The sequence below is a fragment of the Nomascus leucogenys genome, chromosome 17 (genome assembly GCF_006542625.1).
Source record: "Nomascus leucogenys isolate Asia chromosome 17, Asia_NLE_v1, whole genome shotgun sequence".
Classification (NCBI taxonomy): Eukaryota; Metazoa; Chordata; class Mammalia; order Primates; family Hylobatidae; genus Nomascus; species Nomascus leucogenys.
In genome coordinates, this window is record NC_044397.1 from 50,278,657 (window position 1) to 50,294,492 (window position 15,836).

At 43.4% G+C, this 15,836-nt stretch overlaps 1 protein-coding gene across 3 annotated transcripts in view; it reads right to left on the reverse strand.

Annotated features, from left to right (window-relative positions):
* Positions 1-15,836, reverse strand: part of LANCL2 (LanC like 2) — a 72,053-nt gene that overhangs the window by 18,705 nt on the left and 37,512 nt on the right. For all 3 annotated transcript variants that reach the window (XM_030797049.1, XM_030797050.1, XM_030797051.1), the window contains exon 6: positions 3,030-3,212. In XM_030797049.1, the coding sequence (XP_030652909.1) occupies positions 3,030-3,212 (183 nt within the window). The remainder of the gene's footprint in view (positions 1-3,029; positions 3,213-15,836) is intronic.

Consider the following 15,836-nt stretch of genomic DNA (forward strand, 5'->3'; position numbering starts at 1 on the left):
CCAGTTACAGGGTCCACAGATGTAATTTGTTAGAAAATCATTCACAATTAATAAAATTCCTAATACAATGTAGAATATTGTTAAAACCTTGCCCTTTTTCTTTTATTTTCTTTTCTTTGAGGTAGGGTCTTGCTGTGTCACCCAGGCTGGAGTGCAGTGGCATGATCATAGCTCACTGCAACCTCTGCCTCCCAGGCTCAAACCATCCTTCCACCTCAGCCTCCTAGGTACCTGGGACTACAGGTGCGTGCCACCACACCCAGCTAATTTTTGTATTTTTTTTTTTAGTAGACACATGGTTTCACCATGTTGCCCAGGCTGATCTCCAACTCCTGGGCTCAAGCAACCCTCCTGCCTTGGCCTCCCAAAGTGCTGGGATTACAGGTGTGCGCCATAGTGCCTGGCCAAACCTTTACATTTTAAGGCCATCTAAAATACCATATAACTTTAAATTAACAAGTAATACACGTTCCTACACAGAAGAGTATACCCTACTAAATACTAACACATGATGAGCATCTACAGGGAGGGAAAATAAATTTTGTGAGTCTGGACTGAACTTATAGTTTTCTTTGTGAAGGATAATTAATAATATTTTTTCAAGTGCTTGAACACTTTACACCTTCATAAGCATGCCTGAACAACTTAGGACTTCACATGCCAGGAGAAGAAAATGTTAGAGCTTGTTATTACATCAAACTTGAGCATTTCCTACCTAATTTTAAGAGACAGCTTTAATAAATGGAGGCCCTCTCGATTTAACTGTAACTTGAGAGAAAACAGTGTGGAGCTGTACTTCCCTAGCTTTGCCTCCCCCACTGTAGCCCCTGCCTTGGTCAAACACAAACCCCGCCCTCTGCTCAGAGACGCAAACAGATGTGCAGACTCCACGGTGCATGGTCTGTTTCTCTGCTGGCAGAGAGCTTTAGTCTACACTTATTTTCTGTAGTTTATACTATGAAGAAGATGTATTTTTACTCCTAATTGTAAGACCATATTACATATGCTTTTTCCTTTTTAAATTTTTCATTGATATATAATAATTGTACATATTTATGGGTACATGTGATATACATGCATACAATGTATAATGATCAAGTCAGGGTATTCAGGATGTCCATTACCTTGAACATTTATCATTTATTTATGGTGCGAACATTTCAAATCTTCTAGCTATTTTGAAATATAAAATTTATATGCTTTTTCAAATTACCACTGATGCCATCCTACCCCCAGAAGATTCTGATATTCCTCCTTGTTCCTCATGTTCAAGAATCTTAATGTAGAGGACACAATTAAGTTTTAAAGACTAAGTATGGGATCTTGACATCTTTGGCTCTATGCTTTCTGGAGGAGAGAAATTTGTTTTGGAAACAGCAGGGCAAAGCAAGGTGTCTGAATGGTATTCTGTGCAGAAGCCCTGCCAGGAGGAGCTGGCCGCAGCCACCTGCAGCCTGTCAGCGGCAGAGCCGTGCTGGCTTGCTCCCAAGTGGCCAGTAGTGGTGAAAACAGATGGTGGCCACTGTCTGCAGAACTCATGAAAATGGAACTGCCCAGGAGGAAGGGTCCCCACAGGATAGCCTGGTTCCTGGAACCTGCTTGCTCTCCACAGGGCTCAGTTGAAACACAGTGGAAAAGCACACCCAGCAGCAGAGATCAGCCACCAGGAAAACCCAGCTGTGTCGGCTGAGCCTCTTTAAAGTGAAGGGAAAAGGAGTTTGACAAAAAAGAGCTTCCACATTTTAGCAGTTATACATTTGTTTTAAAAGTATCAGAGGGCCCCTGTCTGTACAGTCAATATTGTGCTCACATGTTATTGTTGGACATTTATATTACAGATGTCCCTCTATGACACTGAAGTTATAACTGCTCCAAAACTCTAAAAAAGGGAGGCAGTGATTTGAACAGAATTATGTTTTAATGTAAAAGTGAGGGTACTGTTAGGTAAGATACATCTTATTTTCAAAAAATACATTTCATTGTGTTTCACTGACCAAACGTCGTAACTTTCTGAGTTGTTTTCTTGAATAATAATATCTTATACGATTTGAATATTTTGGTATTGTTGTAAGAGGACTAAAAATTTCTGAGAAATTAGCCTAAATCATGAGAGATAATTCCCCACAATTTTTCTAAGTAATTTATTATGGTAGCTGTAAAGAAAAAATAAAATTGACTCAGGTATCAGTTCTTATTATTTCCAGGTAGAAATATGAGTTCCGCTCCATCAATTCCACCTATCTATCCTAAACAAAGAGAACTTGCCAAATACTGTGTTGAACAGAGCAATCATTGTGTTACAGCTATATACTCTGATGTATGAGCAACAATCTCCAATATCAATTATTACAAACACAGATGTGTTAAATTCAAAATAAAATTATAAAAGAAGCATCACTTCAACTTAAATGATAAATCTTAAATGATAAATCTTAGTCCAGGACAGAAATCAATAGCGTTCTTAATTTTATGCCCAAATATATTTAAAGCCTACCAGAATTAATCAGTGAAGGTTCAGCCTATTTTCCTATAGTACCCCAGATGTATACAAATTTGAGTACCACCTATGTCTTGAGAATAATATAACAATTTTAAACTCAAAAGTTCTTGGACAATCATAATCCAGCAATAAAGGCTTATTCAAGCAAGAAAATAAAATGATGTGAAAATGAACAAAAAAGCACTTTGGTTATAATCCTGTCCACTACCTTACTGGATATCCATACTCATTAGAATGAAAATCATCTCACCACTGCTCTGTCATCTAGGTTTTCTTTTACACATGAATATAAACCCTGTTAACACACACAATCACACACACACACACACACACACACACACACACAGACTTGTAACATTAATGACAGCGGTAATGAGTGGTAAAATACAGAGACTTTATTTTATAAAAACAATCATTCTAAAAGGTTTTTAGTGTATAGTCAAATGGCCTTACGAAAGCAAGACCCAAAACCTGACAGGGAAACCTGACTCCCCGCACAGGGGACGGCCATGACGGCAGAGGCACTGACCTTGTATGCCTGCATGAGCATGTGGACGACCCCCGGGGCGCCGTGGCACCAGTGCACCAGCCGGTCTGTTTCATTGCTTAATGATGATGGGTAATTCCCAGATCGGAATTTTTTGTGGCGCACATAATCAATACTGGGTTTCACCATTTCTGTCAAGGTTTCTTGGTCCACTTTCGCTGCTGGCTTTAAACAAACAAAAATAAAACACAAATTATTTTTTCTGAAGTTATTTCTTTTGCATTGTATCATGGCTAACAAAACATCAATTACCTGGAAAATGAAAGAGCACATAAAATTAGAATTAATTCAACTATCTGGTTATTTAAGACTTAGGCAGAACTTGTTTCGACTTTTTGAAATCTTAGTGTTATAATGTATTTTGTCTCTTCTTTGGTGGGTTAGGACTACACTCCTAGAGAGTAGTAAAGGAAATGATTAAATGGCAAGTGAACCTAGGAGTAGGTAGGTTTTGTTTTGTTGCTTTGCTTTGTTAAAATACCAATACTTGATTTCCTTCCATGTGGCTCACACCTCCTAAAAAGCCAGGTACCCCTCTTATCCCAAATCTATATACTGGCTTTGTTACTTGGCCAAATTATTTAATCTCAGTTTCTTTATCTCTAAAATAGAATAATCATAGTACTCAACTCCTAAGGTGTTTGTAAGGAAAAAAGGAGAAAAAAATGCATGCCTCACTCCTTCATCCAACAATTTGTGGCAATACTGCCTTTTACTAACTGAAAGCACTCATTATATGTTACCTACTAGAATTTATTATTGCGTTTGTGTGTTAAAGTTTTACTACAGGGACTAAAACTAAAAACATACTTGGAAAATATTTGCTAATCTTGAGGCACTGTTTTTTTGAAAGGACTTAAATAAAAACATTCAAAGAGTCTCAAGTTACTGCACAGCTTCCCATGAAAAACCCTGGTGAGAAGAGTCAGATGGCAAGGCTGGGCTAAGTGAGCGTCTTAGGGTGCCTTGCCAGCCCACACGCCATCTTAGGGTGACATGTTAATGCCACAAAATGACTTTAGGGTGACATGTTAATGCCACACAATGCCTTTAGAGTGACATGTTAACATCACACAACGTCTCAGGGTGACATGTCACCACCACATGACATCCTTAGAATGACAGCGCCACAGAGCATCTTAGGGTGACATGTTAACACCTCATATCTTTAGGGTGACACATTAGCACCACATGACATCCTTAGAGTGACATGTTAATGCCATACAATGTCTTTAGGGTGACACATTCGCAACACATGACATCTTTAGAGTGACAGTTTAGCACCACACAAACGTCTTAGGGTGACATATTAGCACCACAGAACGTCTCAGGGTGACATATTAGCACCACAGAACGTCTCAGGGTGACATGTTAACACCACACAATGTCTTTAAAGTGACACGTTAGCACTATATAAATCCACATATTGGTAAAGTCTGAGATAGAGAACCCATCTCTGGCCACTAATTTTTCACTTGGCTTTAATTGCACATGTCAGGGGTGATGTAAAGTACTCTCAAAACTGAAATAAAATATTGCATTGCTTTAAATTCTCATCATTCCATAAGCACCAAAGTTTACAACATGACATCTCCTACAGAATGAAATAAAAACCTCATTTCTTCAACAAAAAGTGAATTTTATTAAAAATGAAGGAAAGCTAATTTAAGGAATATCAATACTTCTAAATTTCATTGAAATAAAACTATACTTAGTAGAAAATCTTTAGGTGTTTTTCCTGATACACACTTAGAGAATGTATTAGCTTTTTAAAAACTATAGGTCACGAAGTTTATTTCCAAAAGGCTACATGGTACTTTTAAAATTACTTTCTTACAGGTAATAAATACAGAACCACTTTAAAATGTCAAAAAATGCTGAGGAGCTTATCTCAAAGACGAACAGACCATGTCGTTCCTAGGACACAACTGAGTTCCTTTTTGTTGTGGTGGTTGTTAGCTGCTTATTCATATTACCACGGTATTTCTAAACAATCCATGCATGGCTGTGCCCTGAGTTACTGATTCTAGGTTTCCCCTTGTGGCAGATGAGGGACACTTTCCTTCCTCTAATCTTCCCAAGAGAATTTCACTCTGGTCACCATTTTTAGTTTCACTCTGGTCACCATCCATAATCCTGTGTTCTTTACAGACTATACTATGCAAATATTGTTTGCTCCTGAACCAGGAAATATATTGAATTACAGATATTCTTTCACACCTTTTAGTTTTTCCTGGAGTAACTTTCTCACATTTTATTTGCTTAGTTTTCTTTAAACCAGTACCTAAGCTTTTTCATACCCACCAACAGCTCCATAAAATCTCTCGATAAGATTTTCCACATGGTCAAATCTACTATGACTTTGTTTTCCCTGGGGGCGACTCTCCATAATTGGCTGCTTTCCAGGTCTTCTGTGACACTGCTGTCCTGTGACTTGCACCTGTCAATTTCCTGGGGATTCTGTTCCCCTCTCTTCTACGGGAGCCCCTCTTCCCTGGATCTGATCCTCTCAGAGCACTCCCTTGTTGTGGCAGACACCACCCTCCAGCAGCTTCCTGAGATGGAGTACAGGGGAATTAAATTTGGGGGATGGGATGTTTTAAACAGTCTTCGCTCTACTCCACATTTAATTGGTAACTTTCTGGGCAGAACGCAATGTTGGAAATCATTTTTACTCAAAACTTGGAAGTCGGCCGGGCACGGTGGCTCACACCTGTAATCCCGGCACTTTGGGAGGCCGAGGCGGGCGGATCATGAAGTCAGGAGATCGAGACCATCCTGGCTAATACGGTGAAACCCCATCTCTACTAAAAAATACACAAAAAAAATTAGCCGGGCATGGTGGTAGGCACCTGTAGTCCCAGCTACTCAGGAGGTTGAGGCAGGCGAATGGCATGAACCCGGGAGGCAGAGCTTGCAGTGAGCCAAGTTCGCACCACTGCACTCCAGCCTGGGCAACAGAGCAAGACTCCGTCTAAAAAAAAAAAAAAAAACACTTGGAAGTCATTTCCATTTATCTTTTAGCTTCAATGAAACTGTTGCAAAGTCCAATGTCATTTTTGGACTTTGTACATAACCTGATTTTTTCTTTTCTTTTATTTTTTTTTTGAGACAGAGTCTCACTGTCGCCCAGGCTGGAGTGCAGTGGCACGATCTCGGCTCACTGCAACCTCCGCCTCCCAGGTTCAAGCAATTCTCCTGCCTCAGCCTCCCAAGTAGCTGGGACTACAGGTGCACGCCACTACACCCAGCTATTTCCTGTCTAACGTTTTAAGCACTGTCTCTTTATCCCTTTATCTTAAGCTTTCACAATGACGGGCATGATGTGGATTTGTCTGTCTCCATTCATTGTGTAGGAACCTGGTAGGTCTTTCCAACATGCAACTATGTCCCTCATTTCTTTTTTTTTTTTTTTTTTTTTTTTTGAGATAGGGTCTTGCACTGTTGCCTGGGCTGAAGTGCAGTGGCGTGATCTCGGCTCACTGCAACCTCTGCCTCCCGGGTTCAAGCGATTCTCCTGCCTCAGCCTCCTAAGTAGCTGGGATTACAGGGGCCCGCTACCATGCCCAGGTAATTTTTTGTATTTTTTTAGTAGAGATGGGGTTTCACTGTGTTGGCCAGGCTGGTCTCAAACTCCTGACACCTCAGTGATCCGCCCGCCTCAGCCTCCCAAAGTGCTGGGATTATAGGTGTGGGCCACAGCGCTCAGCCTATGTCCCTCATTTCTAGAGCATATTTTTGTGTTATTTTCCTCCCTCCTATTGTGTGTTCTCCCTCACTAGGTGTCCCACTAGTCACATGCTAAACCTCCTGGATTAATCCTCTTACTTTCTTATGTTTTCCTCTCCCATTGTCTATTTCTGCCTGCTTTCTAAGATATTTGACTTTGCTTCCCAAACATTTTCATGAATTTATTAAAAATTCAGCTATTATATTTTTTATTTTCAAGAGCTCTCTTTTTCCCTCAAATGTTTGTTTCTTGGATGCAACAGCTTCTCTTATTTCCCTGAGGATATTAATTATGAATTATTATTTCTTCGAAGCTTTCTTCCACTTCCTGCTTTCTCTTTGTTTTTATTTCTACTTGTGCAGGTCTCCATCTTTCAAGCTCGGGCTTTTCTGCCACGTCTGCTCATCGGCTACTGGTCTGTGCTCACGCATAAGGCACAGCTCCTCGCTGCCCTCAGCGCACCGGAGGGGCTGCGGAACGGTGGGAATCACTGTGGAGTGGCTGGATGGGGGATTGCCAGGGGTCTCCAAAGAAGTAGACCAATGGGATGTGTCAAAGTAGAGAAAGAGATTCACTCCAAGGAACTGGCTGCAGAGGCTTCATGAGTCCACAAACTGCCTGGGGTGGCCAGCAAGCTGGAGACTCAGGAAGGAGCTGCAGTTGGAGTCTGAAAGCAGAGTGCTGGAGAATCCTCTCTTGCCTGGGGGTCCAGCATTTTGTTCTAGTCAGACCTTCAACTGATCGGACAAGGCCCACTCACATCCTATGGGGCAGCTGGCTTCACTCAAAGTCCACCAACTTAAATGTAAATCTCATTCAAAAACGCCCTCAAAGAAACATCCAGAATGTCTGACCACATGTCTGGGCACCAGGGCTCAGCCAAGTTGACACCTAAAATTAACCATCACGGATGGCAGACTAACTTTTTAATGGGGGCTTTCAAATACTGTACTTATGAAACTTTTATCTCAGCTACTTGTTTCTCCAGAAAAGTGACTTCAAGCCCCAAGTGGGGTGGAGGTGGCGCTGCCCTTTGGGGTTAGGGAGAGGTGATGATGCCTGAGGCTGGTGGTGACAGAGAGGCGGTCTCACCCTGGACCATGGACACTCACTCTCGCTCCCTATTTTTAGTTCTGTGTTTCACTCCAACTCTCTTCTACATCTGGCTTTCCTGAATTGAAAAGAGCCTAGTCAGCTTTTCCAGACCTAGCTCCTTTTGTCTCCAGCTCGAGTTGAAGGATAGGCAGTTCCCTCCCTGTGCTGGGTGCAGGTGCCCACAGAGGTCCAACCACTGCACATGCTCAAAGAAGCCTCCTGTGCCAGAGCGCCCCCCAAGCCCACGTGTGGCACTGCCTACTGGGGACATGGTGCTTTCCCCTCCTCAGTTCTGGGGTTCTGTAGAACAAATTGACTTGCTTCTCGTGGGCACCCTCCCCCTCGGGCACTGACACCATCTTTCATCCCAGCAGGTCAGCTGTCATTCTTTCACCTGCTTCAGTTCACAGGTTTGCAGCTGGAGCTCCACATGTCCCCTAGCTTCATCAAAGAACTTCGGTTTCTGTTTTGTTGTTTTGAGATGATTTTCAAGAGGAGAACTGTTTTTATTCTGCTGTCATGAAAGTGGAGTTCTTTTTAAGCGATATTTTAAGAGTTTTTGCATATATTGTTCTGATAGCCTTCCAAGGACACCCGTCAGTTGAAACTACCACTTTTACATGACTAAACTACTAGAAAATGAGAAATAAGAACCAAATTCTAAGCCCCCAAACTCACTGAGCAGACCCTTTCTTGGCCAAGGAAGCCTGAGGCAACCTTGAAGCTAAGCTCCCAGTCATGACAGGCTAAGAGGTGGGGCTCACCCTGCTCTGCCCGTCCCTTGCTGACCCCATGAGGCTTTCTGCCCTAAGGGCTAAGCGGGAACCAGCCCTTTCACCCGACTCTGCACTGGCAGTGACAACCACCTGACTGTTCCCCCATCTTCTGTGGCTTCAACAACCCAAGCAGCCAGCACTTGTTCCTGAGAAGGTGCCAGGGATGCTCTGGCCAGCCTATGAAGGACACGCAGGGAGGGGTTTTGTTCCTCTGCTTCACCTTTTGACTCAGAGAGCGGAAAATGCTACCCTCGGATCCCCATGAGAAAATGCCACCATTTTCTGAACATGGGTCTCAAGAAGGAGCATGAAGTCCAATTGTGCAGGCACACACTTCTCTAGCAAATACTCCACTCCTCCTGCAGCTCACCAACACATACATTCGGCCACCTGGCTTGGCATACGTTCCTGCTCCCTTTCCACTTCCTCAGAATATCTGTTTCTGGCTTCTAGCCCAAGGCTACGATTAGCCATCAGAACGGCGACCCTGCAGGCTGCAACCCTGTATGAGAACAAAGCCCTCCTTTCCACATTTCTGAACCGTCATTCTGCACTGACAACAGCCATGAACTGTGCAGCAGGGAAGAGATGCAGGCAACTCCCCAGCAGGCTCCACCACGCCACTGCCTAAGCATCTTGAAAGAAAACCTGGCTCAATCTCTAAGTCAAGTACTTACTACACAGTGTTCCACGTTCCTCACTTTAAAAGCAGATCGGTGGAATATTTTATGATTTGTATTCCTCTCAAGGAAGTCCCTAATATACAGCAAAATCAGCCTAAACACATGAACAACACTGGCGTGGTTCTTACATTACTATGTTCCCCTAAGGGAATTAGCATTAAAAAAAAAAAGTTCCGGCTGGGCGTGGTCGCAGACACCTGTAATCCCAGCATACTCGTGGGGCTGAGGCAGGAGAATCGCTTAAACCCGGGAGATGGAGTTTGCAGTGGGCCGAGATTGTGCCACTGCACTCTAGCTTGGGCAAGAGTGAGACCCTGTCTCAAAAAAAAAAAAAAAAAAAAAAAGTTCCTGAACCACCGTTAAAACATTTGTCTGAGAAAATACAGAATACACTATGATAGTTAATTTTATGTGTCAACTTAAACATGGTGTCTGGGTGTGTCTCTAAAGGTGTTTCCAGTTGAGATTAGCATTGAGCGGTGGACTCAGTCAGGCAGACGGCCCTCCCCAAAGTGGGTGCGCCTCATCCAGTCCCTCCAAGGCCTGAACAGAACCAAAGGTGGAGAAAGAAAACATCTGTTCCTTCCTGCCTGCCAGCTTCAACCAGGGCAACAGTCTCCTCCTGCCCTTGGACTGGGATTTGGCTCTGCTGAGTCTTGGTCTTCTGACTCGGAGTGGAGTTACAGCCCTGGCATTCCCGCGTCTTAGGCCTGTAGATGACAGATGATGGGGCTTCTGGGACTCCATAGTTGCATGAGCCAATTCCTTTAAGAAATCCCATCTCATATATAATATTTATCTCCTATTGGTTGTTTCTCTGGAGAACTCTAACACATATACAAAATCTAACTGTTCAAAATAACAGTGCCATTTTTAAATGAGGTATGGAATTCTGGTTACTTTGAAAGTGTGTACCTGCATCATGAAGAAAATTCACATGCCTATAATCCCAGTACTTTGGGAGGCGAGGTGGGTGGATCACCAGAGGTCAGGAGTTCGAGACCAACATGGCCAATATGGCGAAACTCCATCTCTACTAAAAATACAAAAATTAGCCAGGTGTGGCGGTGCATGCCTGTAATCCCAGCTACTCAGGAGGCTAAGGCAGGAGAATGGCTTGAACCCAGGAGGCGGAGGTTGCAGTGGGCTGAGATGGCGCCACTGCACTCCAGCCTGGGCGACAAAGCAAGATTCCAACTCAAAAAAAAAAAAAAAGGAAAAAGAAAGAAAATTCATAAAATGAACTATATGCATATATGCATGTTTTACTTTCAACAACAATAAACAAAGACAAATAATAACTAGAAAAAGTTTTAATCCTGTGTAGATATGAATTTCCTGGTTTCCTTTAGTGAGTGAGAACATGATGTAGTAGGTTAGACATAAAAAGAATCTGAAATAAAAAAAAAATATATATATATATATATATTTTTTTTTGAGACAGAGTCTTGCTCTGTCACCCAGGCTGGAGTGCAGTGGCGCAATCTCGGCTCACTGCAAGCTCCACCTCCTGGGTTCACGCCATTCTCCTGCCTCAGCCTCCCGAGTAGCTGGGACTACAGGCACCTGCCACCACGCCCGGCTAATTTTTTGTATTTTTAGTAGAGATGGGGTTTCACTGTGTTAGCCAGGATGGTCTCGATCTCCTGACCTCATGATCCGCCTGCCTTGGCCTCCCAAAGTGCTAGGATTACAGGCGTGAGCCACCGCGCCCAGCCTCTGAAGTAAAATTTTAAAAAGTAATATATAGGTTTTCCAGTCTAAGATATCTAAATTCTAATCCATACCCTTTGACTTACTAGTTTTGTAGTTTTGCAGAATAAAGAAAGCTTAATTTAAAAGAAGAAAGAAGGAGAAGGAGGAGAGGTCGGGGGGAGAAGGCAGGGGAGGGAACAGTGGGCAGGAGGAAAGGTAGAGGAGGGAGGAGGGGGAGAAGGAGGAGGAGCAGGCGGTGGCAGAGGCGACTGTGTGCCTAGCAGGGAAGAGAACCTAGGCCACAGGCTAGGCTGAAGCCCTAGGCTTATGCTCAAGCCAAGCAGAGCCTGAAGCAATGTTTAGTTGTGGGGTCTCTATTGGCCTGATTGAAGAGTCAGTACTTAATAGGTGTCAGGGATGTTTGAGAGACAAGATCATAACCACAGCAATAAACTCATCAAAAACACAGAAGACAACTGACAGCAAGCAAAGTTATCAGGACATGACAAAGTCTCTGCCTCAGCTGGGTTCTGCAGGCCCTGTTGCTCCCTGAAGATTTTTCCCTATTAAGAGTTCCTACTGCAATCAGCAGGAAGACAAGCACAGAAGAAAAGGGTGGGCAAGCCAGGCACGGTGGCTCATGCCTATAATCTTAGCACTTTGGGAGGCCAAGGTGGGCGGATCATGAGGTCAGGAGTTTTGAGACCAGCCTGGCCAATATGGTGAAACCCCCTCTCTACTAAAAATACAAAAATTAGCTGGAGGTGGTAGTGCACGCCTATAGTCCCAGCTGCTCGGGAGGCTGAGGCAGGAGAATCACTTGAACCCAGGAGGTGGAGGTTGCAGTGAGCCGAGATCACGCTGCCACTGCACTCCAGCCTGGGCGACAGAGTGAGACTCTGTCTCAAAAAAAAACAACAAAAAGGTGGTGGAGCCAAGATGGCCGAATAGGAACAGCTCCGGTCTCCAGCTCCCAGCCTGAGCGACACAGAAGACAGGTGATTTCTGCATTTCTGTTTGAGGCACCGGTTTCATCTCACTAGGGAGTGCCAAACAGTGGGTGCAGGACAGTCGGTGAAGCGCACTGTGCGCGAGCCAAAGCAGGGGGAGGCATTGCCTCACTCGGGAAGCGCAAGGGGTCAGTGAGTTCCCTTTCCTAGTCAAAGAAAGGGGTAACAGACGGCACCTGGAATATCGGGTCAGTCCCACCCTAATACTGCGCTTTTCCAACGGGCCTGGAAAACGGCACACTAGGAGATTGTGTCCCGCACCTGGCTCGGAGGGTCCTATGCCCACGGAGTCTCGTGATTGCTAGCACAGCAGTCTGAGATCAAGCTGCAAGGCGGCAGTGAGGCTGGGGGAGGGGCGCCCGCCATTGCCCAGGCTTGCTTAGGTAAACAAAGCAGCCAGGAAGCTCGAACTGGGTGGAGCCCACCACAGCTCAAGGAGGCCTCCCTGCCTCTGTAGGCTCCACCTCTGGGGGCAGGGCACAGACAAACGAAAAGTCAGCAGGAACCTCCACAGACTTAAATGTCCCTGTCTGACTGACAGCTTTGAAGAGAGTAGTGGTTCTCCCAGCACGCAGCTGGAGATCTGAGAACGGACAGACTGCCTCCTAAAGTGGGTCCCTCACCCCTGAGCAGCCTAACTGGGAGGCATCCCCCAGTAGGGACAGACTGACACCTCATTCGGCCAGGTACTCCTCTGAGACAAAACTTCCAGAGGAACTATCAGACAGCTGAATTTGTGGTCTCACGAAAATCTGCTGTTCTGAAGCCACCGCTGCTGACACCCAGCCAAACAGGGTCTGGAGTGGACCTCTAGTAAACTCCAACAGACCTGCAGCTGAGGGTCCTGTCTGGTAGAAGGAAAACTAACAAACAGAAAGGACATCCACACCAAAAACCCATCTGTACATCACCATCATCAAAGACAAAAAGTAGATAAAACCACAAAGATGGGGAAAAAACAGAGCACAAAAACTGGAAACTCTAAAAAGCAGAGCACCTCTCCTCCTCCAAAGGAACGCAGTTCCTCACCAGCAACGGAACAAAGCTGGATGGAGGATGACTTTGACGAGTTGAGAGAAGAAGGCTTCAGATGACCAAACTACTCTGAGCTACGGGAGGAAATTCAAAACAATAGCAAACAAGTTAAAAACTTTGAAAAAAAATTAGAAGAATGGATAACTAGAATAACCAATGGAGAGAAGGGCTTAAAGGAGCTGATGGAGCTGAAAGCCAAGTTTCGAGAACTACACGAAGATTGCAGAAGCCTCAGTAGCAGATGCGATCAACTGGAAGAAAGGGTATCGCTGATGGAAGATGAAATGAATGAAATGAAGCGAGAAGGGAAGTTTAGAGAAAAAAGAATAAAAAGAAATGCACAAAGCCTCCAAGAAATTTGGGACTATGTGAAAAGACCAAACCTACGTCTGATTGGTGTACCTGAAAATGACGGGGAGAATGGAACCAAGTTGGAAAACACTCTGCAAGATATTATCCAGGAGAACTTCCCCAATCTAGCAAGGCAGGCCAACATTCAGATTCAGGAAATACAGAGAACGCCACAAAGATACTCCTTGAGAAGAGCAACTCCAAGACACATAATTGTCAGATTCACCAAAGTTGAAATGAAGGAAAAAATGTTAAGGGCAGCCAGAGAGAAAGGTCGAGTTACCCACAAAGGGAAGCCCATCAGACTAACAGCTGATCTCTCGGCAGAAACTCTACAAGCCAGAAGAGAGTGGGGGCCGATATTCAACATTCTTAAAGAAAAGAATTTTCAACCCAGAATTTCATATCCAGCCAAACTAAGCTTCATAAGTGAAGGAGAAATAAAATACTTTACAGACAAGCAAACGCTGAGTGATTTTGTCACCACCAGGCCTGCCCTAAAAGAGCTCCTGAAGGAAGCACTAAACATGGAAAGGAACAACCAGTACCAGCCACTGCAAAAACATGCCAAATTGTAAAGACCATCGAGGCCAGGAAGAAACTGCATCAACTAACGAGCGAAATAACCAACTAACATCATAATGACAGGATCAGATTCACACATAACAATATTAATGTTAAATGTAAATGGGCTAAATGTTCCAATTAAAAGACACAGACTGGCAAACTGGATAAGGAGTCAGGACCCATCAGTGTGCTGTATTCAGGAAACCCATCTCACGTGCAGAGACACACATAGACTCAAAATAAAGGGATGGAGGAAGATCTATCAAGCAAATGGAAAACAAAAAAAGGCAGGGGTTGCAATCCTAGTCTCTGATAAAATAGACTTTAAACCAACAAAGATCAAAAGAGACAAAGAAGGCCATTACATAATGGTAAAGGGATCAATTCAACAAGAAGAGCTAACTATCCTAAATATATATGTACCCAACACAGGAGCACCCAGATTCATAAAGCAAGTCCTGAGTGACCTACAAAGGGACTTAAACTCCCACACAATAATAATGGGAGATTTTAACACCCCACTGTCAACATTAGACAGATCAACGAGACAGAAAGTTAACAAGGATATCCAGGAATTGAACTCAGCTCTAAACAAAGTGGACCTAATAGGCATCAACAGAACTCTCCACCCCAAATCAACAGAATATACATTTTTTTCAGCACCACACCACACCTATTCCAAAATTGACCACATAGTTGGAAGTAAAGCTCTCCTCAGCAAATGTAAAAGAACAGAAATTATAACAAACTGTCTCTCAGACCACAGTGCAATCAAACTAGAACTCAGGATTAAGAAACTCACTCAAAACCACTCAACTACATGGAAACTGAACAACCTGCTCCTGAATGACTATTGGGTACATAATGAAATGAAGGCAGAAATAAAGATGTTCTTTGAAACCAACGAGAACAAAGACACAACATACCAGAATCTCTGGGACACGTTCAAAGCAGTGTGTAGAGGGAAATTTATAGCACTAAATGCCCACAAGAGAAAGCAGGAAAGATCCAAAATTGACACCCTAACATCACAATTAAAAGAACTAGAAAAGCAAGAGCAAACACATTCAAAAGCTAGCAGAAGGCTAGAAATAACTAAAATCAGAGCAGAACTGAAGGAAATAGAGACACAAAAAACCCTTCAAAAAATTAATGAATCCAGGAGCTGGTTTTTTGAAAAGATCAACAAAATTGATAGACTGCTAGCAAGACTAATAAAGAAGAAAAGAGAGAAGAATCAAATAGATGCAATAAAAAATGAACAAGGGGATATCACCACCGATCCCACAGAAATACAATCTACCATCAGAGAATACTACAAACACCTCTATGCAAATAAACTAGAAAATCTAGAAGAAATGGATAAATTCCTCGACAAATACACCCTCCCAAGACTAAATCAGGAAGAAGTTGAATCTCTGAATAGACCAATAACAGGTTCTGAAATTGTGGCAATAATCAATAGGTTACCAACCAAAAAGAGTCCAGGACCTGACGGATTCACAGCTGAATTCTACCAGAGGTACAAGGAGCAACTGGTACTGTTCCTTCTGAAACTATTCCAATCGATAGAAAAAGAGGGAATCCTCCCTAACACATTTTATGAAGCCAGCATCATCCTGATACCAAAGCCTGGCAGAGACATAACCAAAAAAGAGAATTTCAGACCAATATCCTTGATGAACATTGATGCAAAAATCCTCAATAAAATACTGGCAAACCGAATCCAGCAGCACATCAAAAAGCTTATCCACCATAATCAAGTGGGCTTCATCCCTGGGATGCAAGGCTGGTTCAACATACGCAAATCAATAAATGTAATCCAGCATATAAACAGAACCAAAGAC